This window comes from Strigops habroptila, chromosome Z, assembly GCF_004027225.2.
Source record: "Strigops habroptila isolate Jane chromosome Z, bStrHab1.2.pri, whole genome shotgun sequence".
In the NCBI taxonomy this organism is placed as follows: domain Eukaryota; kingdom Metazoa; phylum Chordata; class Aves; order Psittaciformes; family Psittacidae; genus Strigops; species Strigops habroptila.
In genome coordinates this window covers 58,285,838-58,313,753 of record NC_044302.2, presented here as the reverse complement: position 1 = coordinate 58,313,753, position 27,916 = coordinate 58,285,838, and the positions used below count along the sequence as shown (strand labels likewise).

The 27,916-nt window shown below is 39.3% G+C and overlaps 1 protein-coding gene across 1 annotated transcript; it reads left to right on the top strand.

The window, feature by feature from the left end:
* Nucleotides 1-4: 4 nt before the first annotated feature.
* HABP4 (hyaluronan binding protein 4) lies at nt 5-27,733 on the top strand. Its single transcript, XM_030512342.1, has 8 exons — nt 5-474; nt 10,201-10,348; nt 11,222-11,380; nt 11,578-11,649; nt 13,404-13,487; nt 19,880-20,048; nt 21,778-21,957; nt 23,845-27,733. Exons 1-8 carry the CDS (start codon nt 186-188, stop codon nt 23,899-23,901), a joined length of 1,158 nt encoding a protein of 385 aa, XP_030368202.1. The 5' UTR covers nt 5-185; the 3' UTR covers nt 23,902-27,733.
* Nucleotides 27,734-27,916: the final 183 nt, after the last annotated feature.

Below are 27,916 nucleotides of genomic sequence, written 5' to 3'. Positions count from 1 at the left end.
TTGGTTTCGCGGCTCGGCGAAGGGCGGGGCAGCGGCAATGGCAATGGAGCGGCGGCCCGGGTAGTGCTGAGCCGGTGCCGGGCTTGGCGTGGCTGTCGTTCGTGTACCGCGCTCCCTCCTCTGCTCCGTGGCAGCCCCGGGGCGGGCCGCGGGTAGGCAAGGGGTACAGTCAGTTGTCCGCAGCGATGATGAAGGGGACGGTGGGCAGTCCGGTGGCTGCCGTGATGCAAGAGAGCTTTGGCTGCGCCGTCGCCAACCGCTTCTACCAGCTCCTGGACGACGAGTCTGACCCCTTCGACATCCTGCGCGAGGCCGAGCGCCGCCAGCAGCAGCGCAAGAAGCGCGACGAGGCGGCGGCGGCGGCCGTCAGGACAGCCGGTTCTGGCGGCAAGGCGGGCGGTGGCAAGAGGGAGTCCCAGAAGCAGCGCAAGCAGCCTGGGAGTCCCCCCGTGCCCGGGGGGCCGCCGCAAGCCGGTACGGCGGTGAGGCGGGGGATGATGGGGCCGGCGGGGCGAGCGGCCCGGTCAGCCGCTGTTCCGTAGGAGTCGGGTGCGGGCAGCGGGCCCTCCAGAGCGGCGGGGGTCGCGGCTGGCCCCGCGCTTGCCTTGCCTCCCGGCAGCCGTGCCGGCGTGCCGCCGCTTGCGGTAGCGGTGATGAGAAGATCGGTTTCACTGGGTTGTAGTTGTGAGTGGGTACCTGAAAGTCCCCTTCGAGAGACAGTGACAGCCGGGCGTCACTGCAGAGCCGAGCTCCGAGGCCGTCGTGGGGAGCTCTCCCAGCCTACCCGGGGTGCTTCGGAACGTAAATGGGCCTTCGGACGAGCAAACGAGAACTTCGGAAGTAGACCTAAGAGACAGATGGAAGAGCATTAACTCTTCCACCGCAGCACCTGTAGTTTTCTTGCTGGTTTAGCATCCCTGTTGATGCATTTCATCACTGGCCGTTTACCTTTGGTGTTTGATGCTTCCCGACTTGTGTTCGTGGTCCCTCTGAGTTTTCTGGTACTTTAGCTTCCTCAGGGTTATAATATGTCTGGGAATCTGCACTTAGTTTGCCTTAAGCTTGCATTGTTGCACAAACGTTTGAATAAAATCTTACCTCGTGGGTGAACTCTTTAGCATGGTGTTCAGGAATAGTCTAGTCTGTTTGTCAGCTGCGAGGTTGTGATGCTAAATGTTGCTTCAAGGGAGTAGGGAGCCAGTCGGCTTTTGTATCAGAATGTTTGTCGCAGTCCTCTTTGCAGCTGAAGGCTTTACTAGGCTATGGCTCCTTGCATTTGGAGGCTTCTTTTCTTATGAGTCTGATTGTTATTACTTACCTGGTATTGAGCTGCAGGTTGCTGGATTCAGTATCTAAAGAATTTGAGGGCTGGCTCTGCCCACTGTGCCCGAAAACTGTGGTTTTACCCTCTTGAGTTGTAAATTCCCATTCACCTTCAGCAGGCATTGAAGCTTAACACATTAAGATACTGATCTTTTCCTGTAGTAAAAGCTCCTGTTAAATTCACAGTAATTGAACTGTGTGTTTTAATTCCCTAGAAAAAGGTGTGGCCTTTCAGTCTGGGTTATTGCTCCATCAAGGCATTGCCAGTGCTACCAGTTCTGGTTGCTTAGACTTGCATACAGTCTTACGCTGTTTCAACAGCAGTTATTTCACCTTGTGCAGCAGAGACTCTTTCGATGCCAAGTAAGAACTGGTTAATGACCATCTTTGTAGAGGATGATCTTAACAAGTTGTCACTGTCCCTTTGGACAGTTGTATGAAACTTGTCTTTTGAGATTCCTCTGTGATTGTTACGTGACTTTGTCACAGATCTCTGCCTGTAAGACCAATAGTCACACTAGTAACAGGATTATTTTACTTAAGGGATACTTCACTGTGGATATTAAACGAAGGTGAAGAGGCCTGTTCAGTGAACCTTAGCGTCTCAAGTTTTGATGAAAAAGTTCTTGAACAAGAGCTGGAGGTTATTGGTAACCTGCCAGGAGTGTTGGAAGTATGTGAAGAGCATCCTTTACCTCCCACTTGTCTATAGGTATCTTAAGCACACAGGTTCTGAGTTTAATTCTGTGATAACATGCAGTGATTCTGTGGAGTGGTTTTGACTATTTTCTAATACAATACCTTGATATTAAGAAACCTAGTTTCTCATATAGAGAGATCAGGTACACATGCCTTGTTTTAACTGGTCACTTGCTAATTTAAAATGGAGAAAAGACCACTGGCTTACAGTAGTCTTTGTGAAAGTGAATGAATATCTATTGTAAGAAGAGTTATTTGCTGTGAAAGAAATGCCACACTTTCTTCAAAGAAAGTGACTATCCTAGATTTTGCATATGCTCTATGTTTATGTCTTGAGGTTGTTGTGAAGTAAGGATTGGAAGTGTACGGTGCTCAGGATATAAAACCAGGGTGGAGAGTTGAGACTTGGTCCTGCCTGTGTGTTCCTCCTTTGGAAGTGCTGTCTTAGTGAGTCTGCTCTGAAGGATAGAGCTCACCCCCTGACTTAGGGCAAATACAGTGATGGTGTAGCTGGCAAATGTAAAGCACATGGTGGTAGAGGGGGGAAAAAAATCTTGTTTTGTTTTGTTTTGTGTTTTGTTTTGTTTTGTTTTTTTTTAAGAGGGGGCAGCTTTTTATTTGGGCCATACAAAATTGATTTGTTATACAGGATTTAACCAGGAAACTTCTGGGTAGAGTAGAAGATACCAGCTTAGTGGCTGAGAATGAGTGATGACTCAGGAAGGTCCTCATACCAGCTCAATTTGACATAAAGCTTATAATGGTGGATGCATTGCTTGAACAGTACTCCTCTGTTTGGGGAAATAAAGCATATTGATTGAAATTACAAAATCTTGACACTCCTCACTAAACCTCTATTAAAAAAAAAAACCCAAAACCAAACAAATAATAAACAAACAAATAATTCCTAATTTCATTTCACTGATTAGGAATTAAAGACCATAAAGAAGAATCTAGACCCATCTAAACAGCTGAATCAGATTATGGTATTGTGGTCGAAATGACAAAATTCAGTCTGTATTGTATTCATGTTCACAGAATCATCACAGATCAGCCCAGGTTGAGTGGGACCTCAAAGGATTGCCTAGTCCAACCTTTCCTGGGAAAGGTGGCCTAGAAGGGATCATCTAGCACCCTGTCTCATTGCATTTGGAAAACCTTCAGTGATGGGGGCTCCACCATGGCTCTGGTGGGGTTGTTCCAGTGAATGATTGTTACAAATTTCTTTCTGATAACAAAGATAAAAACTCGCCTCATTCAGCTTGTACCTGTTGCCCCTTGTCTCCTCCATGTGGCTTCTTGTGAAAAGAGAAGCCTTCATCCTCTCTGCTCTCTGTAGCTGCCCTTCAAGTACTGGAATACTGTGATGTGTCCCCCACTGAGCCTTCTCCAGGGAGAAGAGACCTCGCTCCTTCAGCTTTCCTCATAGGGCAGCCTTTCCAGCCCTTTGATCAACTTCATGGTCCTCCATTGGAACACCTCCAAACTGTTTTTTCTCATTGCTGGGTGTTTTGCTTTTTTGGGTTACAAAAAGTCTTGTTAGAAGTTTCACAATTTTTGTTCTATTACTGTATTATTTCTTGAGCATATTAAATCTGAACAAAATAGTCTTTACCTTTAGAGAGACTTGAAGCAAGCCTAGTCTTTGATCTTGCAATAGAGAAAAGGTTTTACAGCAGTCTGAGAGGCTTCTTTCAGTGTTATGTTTTGATGTTTGAGTGGAAGGTTTACTTACAAAATTCTCTGAGTTGACTTTTTTTTTTTAGTTACTTCTTCACTGCCTTTTCCAGGGGAGTTTTTACTTTTTTTTTTAGAGATGTTTTCAGTTTGAAACAAACCTCCTAAGAGGACTTCACCAGATAATCCAGTACTTTGACCTGTAGAATCCAAACTATTATGAATTGGCACAACTGCAAGGAGACTATTTTTTAATCTATCTTTAAGGAGAAAATGGACTCTTTTTTCATAGCCTTTCAAAAGTTATACTTTTCACCTTAATGATGTATTTCTTTCTCTTTTACTGACTATGGTGTTCAGTGATTTTTATACTGTATGGTAAAGATTTGGGTAAAGGCTCTTTGTAGATACTACAGCTCTTATAATTGTACCTCTTACTGTAAACTCAGTTCATTCTTAGCACAGTGGCCAAACTGCATTTGCCAGCTCTTTGTTCAAAAGGCCCAGTTGCAGAGTTTGCATTCTTTACTGGTCCAGGCAAATTAAATGTGTTGATCATGCAGTAATAAGCTCTTTTCTGTTGAAATCTCTAAACCTTTGTTGCTAATACCTCTAAAAGGTTTTCTTCTTTCATGTAAATTTGATGATTCGTGTAGCATTTAGATGCAATACTGAATACTGTATGTTTGAGGTTTTAGCTACTGTTTTAAAAATTAATATGGCATGGAATGTTTTTGGGGAATGTTATCTTATACTGACTGCAATTTTCATATTTTAAATAACTTATTCCAGTAGCATTCTTTCAGCTACATAGTCGTAAGGATTGCCTGGAGGAAAGCTGCAGTGGGCAGTTGTGTAATTGAGTACTGGCACACATGAAAACAAAATGTACCACAGAATGGAGTCTAACTACATGTGTCTTTTTTTTGTGTGGTATATGCAATAGCTGAAGCCTTTTTTTGTGTGTGTTTTCAGATACTGGGGTATTATTCTACAAATCATATAATTAGCCATGCTTTAGTTTACAAAATTAATAGCTTGAAGTTTGAAATCAAAATCTCATGAACACACACATGCGAAAGGGGAGGAGATAAGATTGTCTGTGCAGTCTTTACATCTGCTGCACTCTCAAGTATAGCAAAATACATCCCTGAAAGTGTGAATTGTTTTTTACTATTTCCAGTTATGCAGCTTTACTATAAAGGAAGATGAGCTGTACATATATAGGTATCATTGTGTTACTGAGATGATAATGAAGCAGTGCCTTTGCATGCAGCCATAATTAATGACAGAGATCCTTGAATTATTTTTCCACTTGCCCTCATTCCAGACAAACTGGAGCAGTACTCTTGTTTGGTTTTTGTACTTTCTTCTTCTCTGAACTCAAATGGTTTCTTGTGGCTCAGGTTTTTTAATTTAAAAGTTAAGCCGAAAGCAGAGGAAAGCAGGGTGTCTTGGAATAAGACGACGGAGAGATTTGAGTTTAGGACCAATGATTGTGCTGTTGTTAGCTTTGTTTTAACAGCTACAAAGCAGTTGAAACTTGTCTGAAATGAAAAAAATTAAGCACAGTTGAAATTATTTTCTTGTGTGTATGTAGGTGGGTGGGAAGACTGTGCTGAAAGATCTATGAGAGAAAGTAGAACCAATAAATAACCAAAGTTTGCTGGTACAAGATTATATAGCACAGCAGAAGAAGATTTACAGGGCAATGACACAAGTTACATATTGTAAAGGAGTTATAAAATGACAGAGGAAATTCACCATCAGTAAGTGTAAAGTAATATGTATGGGAGAACATGCATTGATGTGAGGGGCAGCATTGCAAACTATACTACCACGTGAAGATTTTTCTAATTCAGACTATTTTAGTTTAGGAACAAGAGCTTGCAGTCATTTGGACCGTTAAAGAGTAGGACAGCAGGTCTATCTCCAGTTGCCATGTAGGAGAGAAGCAAATGTTGGGAATTGCTGAGGTAGCAGTAGCAGGGAAAATAGAAAATGAATTGTTATGCCTTTGAAGGAATCTTACTCTCCCACATCTTGTAAGTATGTCTGCTCTTTTGGCCACCTCAGTCATGCTAAAGCTAGAGAAAGAACACTAGAGTGATGAATGAAACTTACAGAATTATTTCTACATTGGGAGTAATTTAAATCAAGGGCTTTGTTTTGAGAAGAGGTATCTGAGGATGCAAAAGGAATGTACATAGACCTGCAGGTGGGACTTGGAGAAGGTGAAGTATTGATTCTTATTTTGTAGAAATAAAGGGATATATTTTAAGTCAGATTTTGTGAAATAAGGAGAAAGAATGCTTTTTCTACAGAGATTATTATTGACCTGTGGCCCTTCTTGCTGTAGGGTGATGGTGATACATCAAAGCATGTACCTATTCTGACAGCAGTCTGGGTAAAGACATGGCAGCCCAGCTGTGGATCTTTCCTCCATAAATCAGTGCTTATAGTCTTTGATTCAGAAAACCTCTGGGGGTAGATTACCATGTGGAAAGTATTTTATCATTGCTTTTTTCTTTTTTCAAATACATGCTATAAGATATATCAAGTCTTTTATCTGACTGCTTTTGTTGGTCTAATGTTCATCCTAGCTGAATCAAAACTACACTCTGTTTGCCTTTGCTCTGTTCCTGTGTGTGCTAGTGAGGCAAAATAGGAATAAGCCCTAGTTTGGCACTTCTTCATCCCAGGCTGCCTTTGTGGAAATGGGGTATTGGTGGAGTTATGTTACTGAGTTTGAGTGTCACCTGTTTTGGTGGGATGAGTTGGTCTGAGGCTTGTGAAGATTCATAAAGCATGAAGATGCAGCACTGTCAGCTGGATTTTAGGTCAGAATGCAAGGTCAGAATGCAGAGGTTACTGCTGCAAAGAATACCTCTCAGCCTGTGGATTGCATGCTAGCGATTTTTTTTTTAAATTTTTTTTTTTAGTTTTAAGATGAAACAAAAAGGCATGAGCCCACAAAGCCTAAAAAACTGTCTCTTCCCAAGCAAAAGCCTTGCTTGTTGAAGGACAGATTATATGGTTAGAGAAACTTGGTGAGAGCTAGATGACAACAGTGCAAGGACAGATTTCGCTGTGTTGTTTTGAATCCATCTGTTAATACATAGCCACTGCCTGAGAAACAAGGCAATGCAGGTCTTAATAGTACAGTTTCCATTTCCCAATGTGAGGTCTGTGATATGTGCTTATTAAAAACACCTCTCTAGAAAGTTTTCCTATTGAAATGTGGCAGTATAAACAAAACTAGTACTGATAGTGAACTACTGTTGCAGGGAAGGGGAAAACTGAAGTACGTTAGCTCTATATGATTTAGAGTTTTAACAATGGCACATAAAACTGGACCTTTGTCTTTAGCCCAGTTCTAGTACCTGGTAATTCTAGTATTTACAGATGTCTTTGTAATAATAGTTCAGCTGGTTCTTCTGGAGGGGTAAGCTGGGTCTGTGGGAACAGTTTAAGCATCAGATTTCTGGTTCCTCAGTTTATAAAGTGACATGCAACTCAGTTGACAAACTGAGAACCTCGCAGGGAAGCAGTGTTGAAGTGGGGAATGGTGGTCAACATCTCCAGCTGAATACAGACTACAAATGTAATTGTGAGACACAGGAAAACCACCTTAGAGAGGCTAAACTTGGTAACTAGGAAAGAGTGATCTTCAATTTTCAGTATGATCTTTGTAGGACCTCAAGCAGATGATCCACAACACTCCAGAGGCTTGTTGTTTGTTTGTTTGTTTTTTTTTTCCCTGGTTTGAAGAAAACCTGCATACCAGTCTATATATGCAAACGAGGAGACAAAATCAGGGTGTGCTTGGAAGAAGTACTTGATGAGCATGCAAAGCATAGCCCAGTTCTTTTTAAGTGAAAGGTATTATGGCAGTGCTACACAAGATTTTGTTTTGGCAGTGGTTGTTTTCTTGGTTATGTTTTTATTCTTGGGGTTTTTTTTTTCCCTTTTTTCCCCTCCTTCCCAAAGTGTAGCTGGCCCTTGAGCTCCTTAAATAAAAACGAGCCTGCACTGGGACAGACATATGGCAGAGGATTAAAATCCTAATAGGTTATGCTGTCACTGCTGCCAAACTCCAGTTTAGTTTGCTCTTACATGCTGACTTGAAAGTTGTGCTGGTGTTTGAACTAATTCACAAGCTTCTGCCGTGGGGGTGACTCGGCTTATTAGAGAAGTGTAGTTGCTGCATACTGCTTTAATCCACTGCTGCATGTCTGTCAAACCAGTTAAAAAACATTTTTATACAGGTAATAAGTGCCACAAACAACCTTTCTAGTGTTTAAAATACATCTGTAGTAATTATAGCCACCAGCTAGAAAAAAGTGAAATAGCCTTGCAGTGAAGTCAGAGTAGAACTGACTATGGTGTCTAGCATGATTAAGTGCTAGCGACATGTAATACACTGGCATATCTGTCAAGAAGACTTGTTTTGAACTACTTCTAAGTGGTACTGGGTAACAGAACTGGAGACCATCTTTTTAAAATTACTTTTGCACCTGAATGTTTTGGTATTACTTTACTTTTTCTAAGGAGCTCTTTGAATCTGGAGGTGTAATTGAGGTTAATAGTAAGTACTTGGGGAAGGTGTGCTCTGACTAGTGCATTCTTAACAAGTTAATCTGTTTAGAATAATTGATGTTTCTGATAGCCAGTGAGAAACTCAAAAGTAACTGAAAATGTACTCTGTATTGCAGTTGTGCATTCAGATCCAAACAAAATAAGTAAACATTAGGTTGGAAATTAGTCACTTTTTCCACAGCAAGATTCTGGTTTGGAATTATCACTTGCATAGTTGGTGGTGTAGTTGAGATCTGTGTAGAGCAGACATGTTTCCCAACAGCATGTACAATTCTGTGTTCTTTAAAATTTTGCTATTTATTGAAGTGTCCTGGTTTGAAAGGCTTACTAGGAAACTGATTTCAAAAGTTTCCCTTTATCCAGAGAATACATTGTAATTTTTTGGGATGCAAGTATGCTTGCTGCTGTAAGGCCTGAGCAACTTCAAACCTTGAGGAGAATTACTGGAATATCTTATGTCAAGTGGTGTGTACTTTAAAGAAAAAACAAAGCTTGTGTTGCTTCTGCAGTACAGACAAAACTATCTTCTCTGTACAGATACAACTGCCCTCACTGTGTAACAAAAAGCTTTATTTACCATTCTTCTACCTTATTTGCTGAGTGGATAATTCTTTCAAGTTTCGTTTTTAAAGATGATGTTACAGCCTTCATGCTTGCTACCAAAGCTTTCATCAGAGATCTTATAGGGCATTTCTATGGAGACATGAATTAATTTGTATCTTAATATTGTGGGATAAAATAGGGTTTTTTCTTTTTTATGTGCTAGCAACAGAGGCACAGTAGCCAGGACTGTGACTTGCCCACTAACCTAAGTTCACTAACTTGCTCATCATTGCACAACTGCTTCTTGTGGAAAGAATAGCTTGGTTTTATTGGTGTAAGAGCAGAGTTTCTGTAGTTCCTTGCTTCACTGACTTAAACTAGCAACTTCCTAGCAAATAATGTAAGTGTAGGAGTCTAGCAGACAAAAGGCTTGCTTACTTCTGGAGAACTCTATCATAAATAGAGCACAGAATTTGGGAAAATGGGAAGGAAGCACATAATGAACTTCAGCCTTACTCTATATGTGTGTATGGGATGAGTGGATAACCTCAAGTTATTCTCTCATAATACGCAATTTCTGTGCATTCACCTGCCCAACCAATTCCTCTTAATCCAGTCGCTGAAAAAAACCCCACAAAAAGCTTAAATATGTTTTATCTTGGAATATATTGACATTTTAGAATCAATTAGTGGTGTTGGAGCCTTTGTACTTAATGCTTGGGTTTCTGCCATTTAAACCCAGTGACTTCTAGCGTAGGTGAATGGTCCTGTATTCCACAGAACAGTACCAGGAGGAGGTGACCCTCTTCTGGTTGTTGGGTACTGTAACCATGAGCTTAAAGAAAAGGTGCAGGCTCAGACCTCTAAATTCAGCTCATTTGGCAAGAGATGCGTTGTCTCATGACAGACAAGTAACGTCTGTCTCTAACAGTCCTCCTTTTTCCCCCACCTTCCTTGCTACTGCAGCAGTCTTGCAATTCATGTCTTTCATTGAAGCTTCTCTGCCTTGTGTTGTAGTACACTAGTAAGATCTTCGAGAGAACATGAGAGAAACAGTTTTTGTTCTCTATTTCTGTAAGCAAAATGAGATTATTCTCTAGCCTGTCTTTTCTGGAAATGTGTGAGCTGTTGTCAATATCCATAGTACTTTTTTCCTGAGGCGGATTAATCAATACAGAAGGGAAAGTAATCGGATGTCTTTAAAACAGGCAGTGTCTGGCAACATTAAGTGCTTTTTGTTTTTGGTGGACTTGCAGAAGACTGTAAGGTGTAATTAACTCATTTCAGTTAGTAGTTTGATAACTGCAATTCAGTTATCACTAAACTGTTAGTAATCTGTATGTGTGTGTGCTTGTGTAGGCCAGAAGCGAGCACCCTGCTGGGGAGAACAGCAAGGGTTCGATAACAGAAGAGCAGAGGTGAAACAAGACAAAAATGAACAGAGACCATCTTTCGGAAGATATCGTTCCAATGAAACAGAAAGACAAGTGGAATCCACAGTGGAAAGGTATGTATCATAGAAGGAGAAGTCAGGCGCCTTGTGGAGGGTCTGCACAGGGGTGCAAGGGAAAGGTTTAACCTTAAAACAGGTCTAGTAGCCAGATGTGACTTGAAGGTATGGTTGCATTAATAATGTGTAGATTTGTTGAAAGATTGGTTCTTGCCCACCAGAGCTGTAATTTCAGCTTCCTTGCAGATGGATTTGGAGCAGTTCTATTAAATGTTAGAAATGTAAGACAAAACTAAACAGTGTGAGGACCTGAAAGCCTAACCTCTGGTCTTGCAACATAAATGTTCATTTCTGAGCTCTCATACTATTCAAGCTTTGCAGAACATGTGGTGCAGGTTCCAAGTTGAATGAATTTTACTGTTCAAACTGAAGATAAACTTTTGTCATACTAGTTACTACTGGATAGTGAATGCGTGTCAATTTTGCTTTCTTTGTAAGTACTATAAAACCTCACCTAAACCTTTAATGCTTGAGAGTATGACTGTTCTTACTTTGTATCACATTAGTTAGAATTTAACAAGTTCCCTGAAATTTTTAGCAGTTGCATAAGTCTGTGTTTAGACAGTGGGCTATTGACTGATAAAGCTGTTGAAGATTTGACAGTTTTATAATGTTTTGTTTAACTTTTCAGATGTGTTCAGTGTTCTCAATAAACGTCTGAACTTTCTATTCCTGTTATCTGTATTCAGTTTATATCTATTTTTAATGACAAAACTAGCACAACTGTACTGTGTAAAAATGCACTCTAAACATTGAGTGGTAGCTCTTGTACTCTGATGTCTCTCACAGCTGCACAAATAAAACCATGCAATTTTTTTTTCTTTAACTGTTTTATATGAACAAAAGTCTGACTAGAAATCTTGGTTTTAGATCAAATGAAAGATTAGACCGTGAAAGGCCAATAAGAGGTCGTCGTGGAGGAGGCGGAATGCGAGGTAGAGGAAGAGGTAGTGGAATAAACAGAAGTTTTGATGGCTTTGACCAGAGAGGAAAACGGGAGTTTGAAAGACAAAGTGGGAATGTTAAAACGTAAGTGTTCTGTGTGCTGCTTCTTATTTGGTGTACAAGTAAGCAATAGGCAGAACTGTGACACAATAGCGTCTCCTAAGTCTTTTGATCCCTTCTTCTATATCCAAGTTCGTTAGCAAAAAATCAGTGCTGGTTTTAGTTTGAGGTCCTAATGAAAACAAACTCTTAAACTCACAGAACCCTTCTTTTCTCTCTAGAGGAATGAAAGCCGCTGACAAAAAAGGTGGAAGTGGAGCTTACAACTGGGGAAGAGTTAAAGATGATACAAGGTAAAAGATACACTTGTGCCTGTTGTAGATCATCATTTGCTGTGGTCCATCTTATATTATCATGTTGTGTTCAAGAGCTTCATGTACATTTTGAGTCTTGTTTTCTATTAGTTGTTGTGATGAATGTAGTTTTGCAGTTTTCTGGATTCACCCCCTTCATGTTGATGGGATTAAATTGTAGCAAAGGCATGGGTGATGTGTCTTCAGTTAAGACTGCCAACATTTTTTTTGACAGGGGCCAAGTCTTTTAACTGAAATAAGCTATGACTTTTCTCAATAGTCTCAATATGACTTTCTCTCAGTAGTGGGACTCTGGTATTTAGTGGCATTGCTACAAAATGCCAATTAAAAGATTGAAACTTAGTGGACTTAAAGTCCTGTCTCTCAAGTTTTATGGATCATTTCTAAATTGCAAAGCTGTGATATAATTCAGTGTGGCTATGGAGGTAATATTTAGCTGACTCTACCACTGAAATCCATTTTTAAGTATACAGGAGGATCAGTAACAGTATATATGAGGCATCTGTCAGACAAAAAAAAAAAAATCTGAATTTTCAGTTAAATTCTGTATTTTTCTTACTGGTTTTTGTTCAGATTTGTGAAAAGCTTACTGGAAATCTTGGCCTTTGTCCATTCTTTGCACCTAGCAATATGCTGCTCTTTCCAGTAGCTTTTGTTCTTATGGATGTGTAGAACTCTTTAACTGAAGGCTGATAAAGGACAAAGAAAAGGCAGCACTTTGAACTTACAGCAAAAATCTGTGGCCATATACACATTGATTCACAAAATTGTTTAAAAAAAAAAAAAAAAGAATTATTTTTAAAACTGAACGAGATTGTCTGAATCCACAATTTAAAAGGTTGAAAAATACAGCCTTGATGGGTAATAATTTTCGGACTTAATATGCCACATTCTTATGAAAGGTTGTACTAATTTCCATCTCTTCTATAAAATTTCTTGCTAAAAGATTGGTTAGGTACTCTGGCTTCTCAAAACAAAGGATCAGCTAGCATAACATAGTTCTCAGCTAATAGCACAAAACTAGCTGACCAAAATCACAAAACTGACTTCTATAGGATGTTAGGGAAGGTTGTGTGAACTTCATAAAGTACAAGAAATTTAAGATCCCTTATGGTTTGTTGTTTTTTTTTTTAGTTCAATAGCATCAGAACTTGATACAAACATGAGATGCCACTGCTTTCTTGTGGTGTAGTGTGTGTGGTAGAAGTGGCATAAAATTGGAGTTGTCTAAACAATTCAAAAAGCATGTCTGTGCCTTAATTGTGCTCAATGATGCATCAAAACTGTGTTACGTTCATTCCATTGGTAGGCATACATATTTAAAATTAAGTGCTTGTTCACTGTTGAATGAGAGCAGTAACTAGTGTCCATGTTTATGGAAAAAAACCAACTATGAATTTTTCCATTTTAATAGTTGAAAAGAAACAAAAAGGCAAACCCAAACATCAGTGATAAGCTGTAGTCAAGTACTGGTGTTACTATTTACTGTTAAATTATTTAGTCTTCATGTATGCTTTTCACTTATTTTGGTAGTACATAGAAGTCGGATTTTTCTCATTCTTCTCATTTTGTTAGTTGCCTAACTAGTCAATTAGTAGGTCTACTTTCTGCTTATGTTTCTAGAGGAGTTTTCCTCTATTTTTTTCTGTCCCAAGAAATTCTTGGGAAGAAGTGATGTATTGATCAGCAGGGTTTTTTTTCTAATGTTTTGGGTTTTTTGTTTACTGTTATAGTGGGATGGAACAGACTGCTCCTATGGAAGAAACTGCAGAAACTGATGAGCAGCCAGGGGCATCTGGAGGAGAGTCTCTGAACAAGTATAGTCTCACTACAATATTTTCTTTATAAATGCAAAGAAAATTAGACTGTTACTGATACACTTGTATTGGGAGACACACTTGAAATGTGAAGTTTTGCTAGTACACATATTTAAAAATACAGACATAATTGCGGGTCGTGAAAATGCATCCCCAATTCTTCACTAAAGCTTGGTTTGTACAGCTGTAGATTGCGTTTAGTTGCCCAGTGATGCTTATGTTCCTAAGATTTGGTGATAATTTAAGAAGGAGCTATATATTGCCTGTTACCTTTTTAAATTGGCCTGTTTGTAAAAACTGCCCTGCTTTCTGAAGGTCTCCGAGAAAAAGGTATTGAAGATGCCTATACAATCATACAAATACAATCAAAATAAACTAAGATAAAAATCTGTAAGTCACTACTACCATGCAGTTGTTACCTATACATGAAAGGTCTCTGTAGAGCTTGAAACTTGCTGGAAATGGTCTTGCACTGAGCATTAGGAGTAGGGATATCGAGAGAGAAATCTAGTTGTTTTCTGGCTTTCATTCTGATCAGTGTCCAGTGACAATTTACTTTATAGTAAATAAACACTGCCTTAAGAAAAAGTAACTGGGCAGTCTTGTCCAAGTAAAAGACTTTAAAGAATAATCAAATAGCATATGGTGAATAAGTCCTAATGAGCGAAAGAGAGTCTGTACAATGTCATCCTTCTGTTGCTCTGAAGCCTTTCTGACCTAGTGGTGCAGCTCCAGTTATTAGTAGCCTTTGTCAATTTCTTAATTATAAAGCTGACTGGACTACAAAACCTGTTTTATCTTCAAGTTGTATAACCCTATAAGAAGTGGAATTGATACAGCTTCAATTCTTTTAAATTTTGAACTAGCTTTTAATATACAGTTACATAGGAGGAAATCTGTCTCTGGAATTAACTGATTGGACTTCCAGAAACTGTATGTAGACTAATTTAATGTTGGATGGGTAGTGTAGATAAACTGTCAAAAATGCACTGTATTAGCTAAATATGAGAACAGTTATTCAGTTTGGTTTTGTTTATTTGTTAGCTACAGGTACCTTTTATTTGTTTCAGACTTACATGTTTCAGGGGAAGTTTAGATTAGATATAAGGAAGAAGTTCTTTACAGTGAGGGTGGTGAAGCAGTGGAATGGGTTGCCCAGGGAGGTTGTGGATGCTCCATCCCTGACGGTGTTCAAGGCCAGGTTGGACAGAGCCTTGGACCACATGCTTTAGTGCGAGGTGTCCCTGCCCATGGCAGGGGGGTTGGAACTAGATGATCTTAAGGTCCTTTTCAACCCTTACTATTCTATGATTCTATGATTCTACTCCAAGCTCTTTGTAGATACGTCCTGACATCAGGCCCTTGTAGAGCATAAGGCATGAGAAAAGTGGAAGAAGTATCTGACAGAATCTGCCAGTTGCCTTTAATTCTTTTCCCTTTCTCAGGAATCACTAGGTATTCAGTCAGACTGTGAACCTTTCTGGAGATTTTACTGCTCTTCATGATTTTAAAGAACTCTTTGTTTAGGAATAGTCCACAGAAATCTGTAAGATTCAAAAATGCAAGTAACCTCCAAGTACAAAATTCTGGTTTGTGTACGCTTCCAGTACGGTAAATACTGTCCTGAGGACTTGCAAATCCATATACAAAATACAAATTGCATATATGTCATTGCATTTATCTCTGGGAGTAGTATCAGCTTGGTGACTGTGTATTTTATAATAGGAGACATTGTGTGAATATCACATAGGTAATTAGTGATGGTTGTATGGCATACACCTTAACAAGGTGGAATTTTTTTTTTATTGTTGTTCTAATATTAAAAGACAAGAGCTGGTGGATGTATGTTAAGGTCTTACATGCTTAGGTTGCCCCTGCTCTCCAGAGGTGCTGGCTTCTGGCAGGTAAAACACCTCAGCAAAATATTCTATCTATGTTACCTTCTGCTTTTGCTACAGTCTCAATACTGAGGTTGTAGGATGTGTGTTTGCTTAAGGTGCTGCTAGGATCATTCTCATTTTGACCCTTAAATGTAATGACTCCAAAGAACCCATTTATTGTCTACTGCTTGATTGCAGTTGTGTGCTTGTATTGAGGAAGAGATGGAAGACTTGGGTTGTTTGTTTCTTCTCTTACACTCTTTCCTGTTGCGACTGCTTCCATTTAAAAGAAGGGGGGGGGAAGACATGAAGAACAGAAGTGTCTTTAATACTTCTATAGTATAAATCAAGTTATTTCTTTCCATATCTTCACGTTACCTTGAATGTGTCAACAATATCTATCTCTGTTTATAGCATCCCAAACTGCATGCTAGTAGTTGGGGGTTTTTTGCTGCAAGCAATAAGTATAAAATGTACAAGTAGCAGAGTGGTGTAAGCTTTCCTCACAGGTGCTTTCAGTTGAACTTGTCTTCACTGTTGGAACAATGTAACATGCTTGTGTTGACTAGTAATTCAAATGAATAGATTTTTCTTTTTACTCAGTGTGACAAAGTCTGATCAATTGCTACCAAAGGTGTTTGCAGAGTTAGTATTTATACTATGGGGCTTTGTTGCACTTCTTCACACAGGACTGTCTTCCTTTTTGGTGGAGCTGTGTATTCTTCTGGTCATTTAAGAGGAAATTTTAAAAGTTTGTCTTCAGGTTTGCAGGGCTATTTACCTCTTGTTTGGTTTTGGGGGTTGGGTGGTGGGAGCTTGGGTGGTTTTTTTGTTTGTTTGTTTAAGAGTGACATAAAACTATCTACAGATCAGGCTAGCTCTTCATAAGGATTTGGTTCAGTGTTTTTCTTCTATAGTTAACTTATACAGTTGCTGCTCGGTCTTACCTTGTTTAACTCCCATAAATTATGTTAATAGGAAAGATTGATATAATTGATTTCTTGGTAAAAGCTGAGTAAGAATTTGCTTTGTGCAGCTAAATCTGAAAAAATGGTCTAAAAAAGACCTGCTGTCATTATTTTTAATGAAAATAATCAGCCAAATAACTGAGCTGAGTGCCGTTCTTTTCCATTGGCATTTCTTCTGCATATTATTGTGTCCACATAGAGTGGTTCCTGCAGGAAAGGAATGCACAGTAAACAAGGCATAGGTAGAGGTTTATGGTCATCCATCGAAAACAACGAGGCTGTAGAAACCATTACTGAAGACTCCTGTTTTGTTTTTTGGTATGTACTTGGACTGTGAATTCGGTTTATCCTTGTCTAGAGGCTGCACTTAGGTGTCTCAACAATATTTTGTAAGCATGATTGGTGATATGCTGAGGAGCTTATTAACTTGATTAATGAAGAGGTACACCAAGGAGTTACTAAAAATGCGTAAGGTTACAAGGTAGAAAGTTCTGCACTGACTGCACTTCCATGCAGGCTTGGTGCCAAAATAACCTGCTACAATCAAGTCTTTGCCCAAAATACAGTGTGTAGGTTCCTGTTGCTGTGCTTCACTAGTGGGAGGTGTTTTCCCTTGGGAGTCTTAGCATCCTAAAGCACACTTTTACTGCTAATAACCTAACAGTTGAAGCCATCCTTTGGAGTAAAAATCAAACCATTCTTTACGATTGAAAACCCAAACATTTGCAGTGTAAATCCACCAGTATTTCCTTTAGAACAGGCAAGTAGTCATTTCTGATAGATGTGTACTTACCAAAGCAATACCTGTGATTTCTTTTTATGAGAAGTCAAGTTGCTGTTTAGTGAAATGTCTTTGTACTGTCTTTCAGTCATAGAAATTTAGATCTAAAAGGGGTCTTGGTGACTGAAGGTATGACCAGACATACCTTTGCCACTTTTCATATCTATCTAGGTGATTTTAATGTCCTCTACTTACAGAGATTTCAGCATTCATTGCTGGTCTTTCCAGTACTTTGAAAATAGAAATTACTGTGTGTGTTTGTTTGTTTTCTCCTAGGAAACACCATGGATATGCAAAATTTCCTTTCTTTTTTGCTGTTATGTATGTTTCCTTCTTTTTTTTACTGTGATGTATGTTTCCTCCTCAGCATCTTTTTAAAGGCTTCCCATGTCGATCATGTATTTTAGACTATCTTGCAGTTCTATTCTGGACTTTCTGCCTGCTCCCACGTAGAAGACATGACTCACCTTGTTCCACCCCACCCTCAGTGACATGTTTTCCAAACAAAACTGTATCTCCTTATGATAGTACGCTGTTGCAGAAGCGGAAAATGCTGTTGATTTAAAGTTCAGTTTGACTGGGTAAACTGCAATACTCTTTCATGGTTTGGGGAGGTGGGGTACCTCCTTCAGAGCTTCTGCCTGGCTAGTTTGTACTGTGTTTGGGTAGCTGATACTTTTGCCTGAGCATGTATTTCTGCTTGTCCTTGGGACTTGCAGGTGGTGGTTGTTTTGGTCGCTTGCTTTCAAATCACTTACTTGGCGTTAGCATTTCACACCACGAAATGCTAAGGTCAGTCCTTCAGTATTCTTGAACACTTGTGCTATTGCCCTTTTCTGTCGCAAGCTTTGTGCCATAGAAAATGTATTTAGAAAATTACGCTGTGGATAACTGCACAGAGCTGGCCTCGTAGCTCCACTCAGATGCTTTCCTTTTGCAACTTGAAAAACTGACAGCTCCTTCTCATTTACTTGTTGCAGCCAATTCTGTATCTTTCTACAGCTCTTACCAAGAGCTGTATTTAACTCACTAAACCAGTTAATCTTTTTTTCTTAGCAGTCCTTCTAATACAGTTTCAGATCTTCTAAATTAGTATGGAACTACAGCTGCTTACCAGTCTTCTAACCTTTAGCTTCTGGTTCATATAGCTGGACTTTTCAACTAACAGGGCATGAAGGGTAGGCATATAGTATAGGACTTGCATATTTTTTATTTACTTTTTCTGCAAACTGCATTTAAAATTGTGTTCATCCTAGAACCCAAATTACTGTTTGGTTCTGCTTCTACCTATCATATGCTGGGTGCTTCAGGAAGATACTGTGTCATTTTGAATTGCAAGAAATAGAATGGTTCTCTGCAATATCAAGGGAGAGCAGGCCTGTTCTTATACAGGCTAGTTCTAAATGTACAGAACATTTCCAACAGATGTGTGTGTTCTGATGGGGTGCTTGTGCAACTTCAGAAGCAAAACTCGCAGTTCACTGTCATTTGACTCTGCATCTTTCCATGATAAAATAAATTTCCAACTTGCATCTGATCAACTGTGTATTTACATTGGAAAAATCATCAACATTTGGTAGAACAAGACTTGGAACTGTGATTGAGTGAGGAAAACCAAATCCATAGTTCTCCCACCAGAAGGGACATAAGGATAAACGGGTTTGCTGGAAAAATTAATGTTAGGGAAATACTTAACCGAGTTTGACTGCTATCGCAATGTGTAACAGTTTTGTGTGGGAAAAGGAAGAAATGGTTTCTCAAGTGTCTGGGAGTAATCAGTGCAGGTTTTCCTGTAGTTCGTGGTATTGTTTGTGCAGCAAACAATTACGATGACGAAGCGAGCCGTCTTCCCTGCTTTTGATGCTACTTAGTAGAAAATAGCTTTCTGCAAATACCAGTACACTGCACCCTTAGTGTACTCTAATAGCTGCTGGTTCTGGGCAAGTCAGTCTTGGTCAGCCTCAGAACAGTGGCAAAAGAGTAGTCAAGCGGTGGTGAGTGGAGAAGAATCTTTAGTTTTGGCTTATGTATTTTGTCTTATGAATATAGACAAAGCCTTGGACTTCTGTCTTCACAATTCAAAAATATGCAAGGCAGACTCCAACGTATTCCATGTGTTTTCCTATCATCATTATTGCACTTTGCGACCAATTAAAACTGGAGTAGGGGTAACCTAGTTTTGCCAGATGATAAATACTGTCTCCTTGTATGCTACTACATCTGACAAAAGAAATCACAGAAGCATTTTATGAAATTAACATAGAAAATGTTAATAACCTAGAATAACCATGAGCACCATGGCTGAAAGCTGCACTGAAACATGAATCTCTCTCATTGTCATCCTGCAGTACAGGTCAGTGCAGTACAAACCATGCAATTGGGGTGTTTTAATACAGTTTTGAAACTGTAGATCCACTATTAAACGCTAGGATGGAGAATATGTCAGATCAAAAGACAGACTGGTTTTGTCTAGGATCCAAAGTGCTTGAACTTAAAATGAGACTGGATAAATACCAGAACTTACTATGGGAGGCTGAAGACAGCGTTTGTTCATATGAGTAATTTCAAGCAGGCCATAAGTATATTTTCCAACTTATATTAATGTAAAACTCGCACATCAAGTTACTGTGGGGAGTAAGTAAAATTGAGGATAGTAATTTGGTGAGAAACAATCCAAATGTTCAGTATCCTTACTTTAGCTTTCTTCTTCATCCTGGCATGTTGCAAGCTGATGGTTTTTGCTTTACACCTATAAACCTTTAGAGTTCCTGAAGGAGAGCCAATGGAAGAAGTAGTTCAAGAAATGACATTAGATGAGTGGAAAAGTCTTCAGCAACAGAATCGACCAAAGCCTGAATTCAACATCCGAAAGCCAGAATCCACTGTTCCTTCCAGAGCAGTGGTGATTCACAAGTCAAAATACAGCAATCATGTAAGCATTGCCTGAGGAATTCTTTGCTTTATACCCAGAAGTAGGAAACTCTATTGTTTTTCTGCTAGTTTTAGTACATTCTGAACAGCCTAGAAATCAGTATTTAAGCTTTATTACTGTAATGACATATGTGCCTCAAAACTTGCTATAAACTTACTGTCCATTTTCTTTTCTCAGATCATCACCCCTGTTTTGTATGCAAATATGTAATATATGAAGTTGTTCTACCTTATGGCTCAGACTTAGCCATATAAAAGCTGTGTTCTTGCTGCCGCCACCTAGGCAAATCTCTGGTAGTGCTGCTAGAGAAACTTGTGTTTGCTAAACACTACTTATCCTGACTTTGAATCCTGTTTAGCTTACTTGCCAGTATACACTTGCATGTATATATTAAACTTGGGTTTTGGCATCTGTTAGTCTGGATGCTAAGTGTCCTATTTCTCATCTGTGCTGGATAACAGCTTTCACTGTGTGCTTGGAATACATAAATTTTTTTGATAGTTATTTTATTTTTCAGTTTTAGGGTCCTGCTTCTTAGAAGTAACTGTGGAGAGCTTGTTCTGTAGTAGTGTGCTTCCCCTTTGACCCCTCCCCCCCTTTTTTTCCCTAACTTTTATTCCACCATTCTACTGTAATTGCCATTTCAGGGAGAACTATTTTTTTGATGTGAGAGGGGAGGCTTCTTTTGCAGATTCTTGCTTACTAAGATTTCAGATTTTGGATGTCAAAGTAGCCTAGCCTAATGGAATTTTGATCCTTAACAACTGCATGCATGTATGGATACACATATTATCCTTTGTCTTGTTATAATATTAACATCAAAACTTACAGCTTTTTAAGCCTTAATCACTTCAGGTCATTGAGCACTTCCAGGGACAAACACTAATACTGAAGTGGCCTGCACTCTTTTTAGCATGGCTTTTGGTAGTCGCAGTTGTCATTATCCCCTTCATCCTTCTCAGAGGGATATGGTGGTAGGGATGGAGTGAATATCTTTCATAAGCTCTGAAAAGACTATGGAAGTATGTGAAGAGTGCATGCAAGTTTCTGTTCTTTTTGCCCATGAAGTTTCTTGGCTGGTAGTATCAAGGGACCTTGTCAAAGTGAACATAGAGTAAGAGGTACGAGGATCTGCGTGGCATGGACAAGTCAAATCCCTGCATTAGACATTGAATAAAAAAAGTGACTCATCACTGTATGGGATAAGTTTATATATATATATGTTATTGTTACTATTGTGCACATTAAAATTATGATGGGAAGTAGTCTTACATCCGCTACAACTACTAGAAAAACACAGAGTTAAAACAACAGGAATCTCGTAGCTGCAGACAGACTAATAGGTTGCTTAGTAGCCAAGTACTGTGCATTACTGTGGCCTTTTAACCACTACTTCAAGATAATTGTAGAAATGAGTAGCTTAAGCGTGATTCTCCAGTCCATTAGAAAACCTCATAGCTGATATTTCTGAAAATCCTCTTCAGTGTTATGGAGCTGGTACAAATGATTTTGTTGCCAGGACAAAATCTGAGCCAATGAAGAACTATCTCAGGCATCTGGGAAGCTACAGTTGTCTCACCTCAGTTAAAACCCTGAGCAAGTTAAGGCCTTTCTTCTATTCCAGGTGTTACCTTGATTTGTCTGCTGCTTAGTTTGAAATATGTACGTATCAGGAAGGGGAGAAAGTTGTACATGGAAGCCATAGGCTTTAACCAGATTTCTTTTTTAGTTGCAAAAGGAAGATTATGAAGATGATTCTCATGTCTTTCGAAGACCGGTGAATGACATAACATCTCGGCTGGATATTAATTTCGGGAGTCTTCCTCGCCCTGGCCGTGGATCAAGAGGAGCACGAGGTGGTGGTCGTGGCAGACAAGTTGAAGAGAGAAGACCTCGATCAGCAGTAATGGTAATGGCTTTTATGTGTCTTCTTGTTGCTTATCTGGGGATTTTTCTTGGTGGCTGGTGTGCATGTGTTAGGGGCGAGGCTGGTGCCTGAGCGTTCACACGCTATTCAAGGAGTTACACACTAACCAGGACTTAAACTGTTAGGACCAGAGTCCCTCTGCAGTGGACAGCTCCACTGACCTGATAGGTGCCCCTTTTGACTTCTCCGACACACTCACTTCGTCCTTCGGGTTCTATCCCAGGTTTGCTGCAGCAGAGTCTCAGTTGTTCAATTCCAGGAAAAAATAATGTAATAATTGAGTGGTACAGCAAAAGGGACAGCTTGAGCTGGGTGCCTCCATAGAGGGACCCTGAACAAAGAAATCCCTGGGCAGCTATACCCTTAGGATTTATTCACCCACCCCTCATGCGCCTTTTTAGTCTAATGGTGACTTTTTGGTATGGGGTCTTCAAACACTTTACTGGATTCTTTCTCTGTCTTCATACAGGCAGGCTGTTAACTGTTCTGTTCTTGTTGAGTTGCAGCTTCTGCTGATGGCTGCAGCCTCCTTATCTTCTGGTTTGTCCCGCTTGTGCACCTGCTTGTCAGCAGGACTAAAAAACTCCTAGGCCTAGGATAAGCATTACTTAGCAACAACTAAAATTGGTGTGTTATCAACATTCTTCTCACACTGAAGAAAAAACACAGCGCTGTACCAGCTGCTAGGAAAACTACTAAGAAAACTAACTCTATTCCAGCCGAAAGCCACAGCTTATGGCCTAAGGCTTCAGTAAATCTAGCTGCTCATGCTAAGCAAGTAAAGCTAAGCAAATGGCATACTAAACTGCATAATACTATAACTTTAAGTGACTCAAACTATTTAAAGCTTAGTTATTTAAGCTAAACTAGTATGTCTCAACAAGTGTGTGTGTCCTGCCCTCTTTTCTGTGGAATTACTGATTTCTGTAGTAACAGACTTGTTTCTAATTCCTGCTTATAGTATGTTGGCCTGGTTATTTTGAGTTCCTGACCCAAAATTAAAAACAGGTTCAGGCTCACAACTCTTAACACATGCATTTCAAAAGGTGTGATTACTAGTTGCTGTAACGATAACTAGAGGAAAGGATGTAGTGAAGATCCATTTCTGCAAAGAGTTTTGATATAAATTGAGAAGTAATTAAAATGACTAAAGGCTTGTATCCCTTACAGAAAATTTCAGTATAGTACAGTAATAGTTTGATTACTGAGAGTGAGATCAATAAGTAAATCTGGAGTCGTATAGCATCCTACGGAATGATAGAAGTGTTCAATGTAACCATTAAAAAAACCTTCTACTGACCCTTTTCTCTTAAAAAAAAAAAAAAAAAAAGGCAGCATTTGTGCACTGAAAAATAACATCTTTTTCTTATACTAACTGAAGGTCTCAGTTTACTTCTGTCTAGTATGAGTGAAGTAGTTTAAGGCTGGGAACTTACAGAGTAATACAGAAGTAATTTGGTGCATTTGTTTCATCTGAATGAAAAAGGCTCTTTATAATAAAAAAGCATAGAGTTTAGAACTACAATCTGCTATGTGCAGTAGCCTTAGAATGCAACAAGATAATAATGCTGCTTCTAAGAGCAGACAGTATTTTGGGCAAGATTGCTTCACTTTTTCTTTTCACTTCAGTGCTGCAGAACTTGTGATCCTGTGGTCCTCCTCAGGTCATGGATCAGTTTATGCTGAAGACATTACAGTAGTCATAACTTCTGAGATAAATGCAAAGCATTTCTCTGATAGTGATGGATACAAAGCATTTAACTTTAATAGAAGAATAAATCCTTTTCAGGGTAAAATATGTATCTATAGTTGTCAGATGCTTTTGAAATGCATTCATTTTTCTATAAAGCTTCCTTTTTTACTTTACAGGTACAGCTTGTTGCTCCAAACCCTGATGATCCTGAGGATTTTCCGGCTTTAGCGTGAAGAACAGTCATGAATGGTGATGTCTCAGAGTAGTCTGTGAAGGGACTAGTTTTATGCTGGTGTCGATAAAGAAAATCTGTTCCAACTGGAAAAGCTGTTTGGGTATTAAGCGTGGAATGATTGCAGATGTCTGCTAATGAAGTGGGGTTCTGGAGACATTGGACTGGGATCATGTCACATGTTCCAGTGTCTGCTTCCATTTGTGAAAATTGTGTGAAGGCTTACGGTACTTTATTACAAGGCTTCTAATGAAGTTCAAGAGTACAGTGTTTAAAAATGTGTATATAGAGATTATATAAAATTCTCCACAGTGAAAATGTGAACCATGGTGAAATGTGAACCATGGTGAAATGTAACCTGTACAACATGGTCTGCAGTTGGGATGCTATTTCACTGTATATTTGAAAGCTGCTTTCCCTGTTTCTTTGAGTGAAGTGTATATTTCACAATCATATGTTGCACTTCTTCTTGAGTTTAGCAAATAAAGGCTCACTGGTTTGGGTTTGAGGTATTATTTTCACAAGTCAGAGAAGCAGATTGGAGCTTTTGCTATTTAGATCCAGTCTGAAAAAAACCCAAAAAACCACACAAACAAAAACCCCAAATAAACAAAAACCCCAGCACAAAACGAAAACCCAAACCAACAAAAAAACTTCCACCCCCTAAAAAAAACCAAACCAAAACCAACAATGAAAAAACAATGAAAACAAACCCAAAACCAAACCAACCTAAACAGATCTTACTTGCCCAAGACAGTGAGCATCTCTGTAAGCAGAGGTGATCTTTAAAATGGAGGCAGCAGATTCTTTCAACTAGTATTTAACCATAAGTCTTACTTCAATAACAAGATATAATCTGCAACTCCTTTGAAGATGTTGAAAGTGAAGTACAGTAAGAACTTTTAGCTAATGACAGAACTAAACTGTTAAGCTTTTAATTTTAGCAGGAGTGACTACAATGTTTCATGCCTTACCAAGAAGTTTGTGTGACACCAGGGAATAGGTGGGATGTCCTTTCTTTGCAGCTTTAACATACTTCCTCACTTGAGCCACATACCCTAACATTCCCTGTCGAACGGGGAGGGGCACACTCTCAGAGCCATTCTCAGGGATGTGAGAGCAACAAGGATATGGTGCCAGAAGTGATGAGGGAAAGAAATGAGAGGACAACCACACTGGATGTTTTGAATATAGCTGTCAGCCTCAAAGGAGTCTACAAATGCCTGCTCAACTTGAACTCATTTTTTCTATTTGCTGGGAAAGCAGATGAATGTAAACTTTTTTTTTTTCACCCGTTCTCTGCCTGTTCTCTTGTTTTGTATCACTTCGAAGCAGTTTCCTTTGAGAGCAAATAGTGGATGAGATGAAGGAAAAAACCCTGTTGCTTCTGAGTAAGCTCTACGAGTATTCAGAAACTTAATGTAACTCATCTCAGTGGTAAGGCTTTACACAGTAGGCTATAATCGTCCTAGAAAGGCTACTGACTCTTTCCTATATGCTCCAAACAGATGGTCTGTGAAGTAGTGCTGCCCAAAGGACCTTTTTTACACTGTTAAATTACTGATGTGACAATTAGCTATAACATGAGATTTCAGATTCCACAAGTTGCTCGTTGTAGTGGTATAGAGATACTCAGACAACCTGTAATAAAACAGTGTGCAAAAGCAAAAGAAGTGCTGGTTTTAGAGGAACCCATGCTGCTGCTTTTCGAGTAATTGAACTGGATGGAATAATGTAAATGACCGTTTTGCCTTGGAGGAGCAAGCTACTACTTGAAATCATTGCAGTTTATGATGTAACTGCTGCAGCTCTTCTAATCAGTGTTGGGTGTTTCTGCCAGAAATGGCAGTTTTGTGATTGTGGAACAGAAGTGACTTTATCTGTGGGGTCTTGGAATTTTTTTTTGCTTGTTCTTCCCTTCCTGTTCCCCTTATCCCATCAGACAGGGAAGAACGTGTCTGAATTTTTACTGATGTTTTTGCTTGCAAGAGTAAGAGTTATGTATAGGTGTGGAGAGCTCCTTTGCAAGGCTCACCTCCATTTCCCATTGTGTTTTGAAGGTGTAGGCTTTTCATTTACAAACACCTCCTTTTTGCTGAGGAAAGCAATGAAATACGTGAAAGCAACCCTTCCTTTTTCTACTAAAAATTTGAAACCTTGTTATGCTACTGGACTGAATCAGATGTAATGCATTTGCTTCTGTTCTGACTGTTCTCTGGGAAGGCTGAAAGCATTGTTTTATCTCTCAGTCTGGTTCCTGCTCCTGCAAAGTTACTGTTTCCTCTCCTAACTTTGATCTCTCTTTTCAAAACAGAATAGCAAATAGGGTCTTTGGGGACTGCTTTAGAGGACTTGTCAAAATATATCTGTATAATGAGCATTTCATCAGGAGATTGTTAAAAACCTCCTGTTTAAAAAAAAAAAAAAGAAAAAAAAAAAGGGCTGGTTTTAAGACATTTAATTTAAAAAAACCAAGCAAAAACCTGAAAACAAAACAACCCCACAACCCACCCAACCCAAAACCTTGTGAAAACGAGGTTTAGTGTAGCTCGTTACTGCTAATTAAACCAAAAGTGTCTTAGAGCAGCGAGGTGTGACAGTTTTCTCTTTCAGTCTGTCAGACTTGAATACGGCTTACACTATCTAGTTGATAGTGTCTTAGCATAGAGAGGGAATTATAAATTGCAAGTGGTGACAGTCATCCAGTTCCTTTGCTTAGCTGTGGAAAGAGAACTTGTTAAATCTCAGTCATCTGTCATGTTTAAGTATCAAAATAGCTGTGTCTGTTAAGCGCATGTCTGCTGCTAACAGTTACTTCTGGTTTAGTTTTACTCCCTCATGTATAGCAAATAGTAGCAGTTGTAAATATAAACACTAGTAAAACATAGCATGCATCTTAGGAAAAGATTAAGTTGTGTTGCTTACTCATGTTACTCTCTAATGCGCTACTACAAGGTGTTCTGCTGTTAGGATTACTGTAGCGAGTGGCGTAGGAAAAACTACTGCATTTCAGCTTTGAGTTTTAGATTAATATAAATCACAGTAAGTTTCCAAAGAAAGGAATTCACCTCTCTCTATTACTATGAAAGTGCCTTGAAAGGAAAGAGGAATGTCTGTGCTTAACTTAAAAACACTAAAGAATAACTAAACAGACTCAGAAGTAAAAAGCCCTGGTAAAAAAACTTTAGTTAGAGCTTTCAGCTCTGATTACACTTGTTCATGTGTAGACAGGGCTTGGGGTATGTGCAGTCTTTGGGCCCAAAACCAAGATCTGTAGCCCTAGTACACTGATGTCAGTAAGATTATTCTCACATAATGTTCAAGCCTTTATTTTTCCTTTCAGAGCCATCACAGGCACATGCGCACACACAAATCCACATCTATATATATATATATATCTATACACGCAGACATATATGCAGTGCTGAAAGTAATGCAACAGTGACTCACTGTCAGTGCATCAACAATTGAATGTGAAACATGGGTTATTTTTGCATTTCAGTCACCAACTAACAGGCGTGGAATTAAGAGCTTTTCTCTTTAAGTAACATAAGCTGGGCAAGTACTGAGCAGTTTGTGCTTGGAGGCTTTGGAAGAAGTAGTAACTGTTACACTTTGGCTCTACTACTTAGAATTTAATGTGGAATACATGAAATCTTCAGCTGGGTATTACCTGTCTGCAAACAAATGCCTTTCTGAAGGTGTGATTCAACAAATGTTGCAGAGAGCTGCATCTTCACAGCAGCTTTAGATACTGCATCACACTTCATGGCCGTGTTATGTCTGAGACAAACTAGCACTTAATGAACTGAATAAAGTTTTTGCTCACCCTGTTTGGGCAGCTAGTGTGAATTCTGTGTTTTGTTGTCCACAGTGTTTTACAGCTAGTTAACAGACTCAATAAGCTGTTGTCTACTGTTAGCATTGGTAGTTCCTCTGTGTAGATTTGTACAGTAGTTGCTATTTGAATGAAAGAAACCAAGTTTTTGCATAATGTATTATTAGCAGGATAGCTT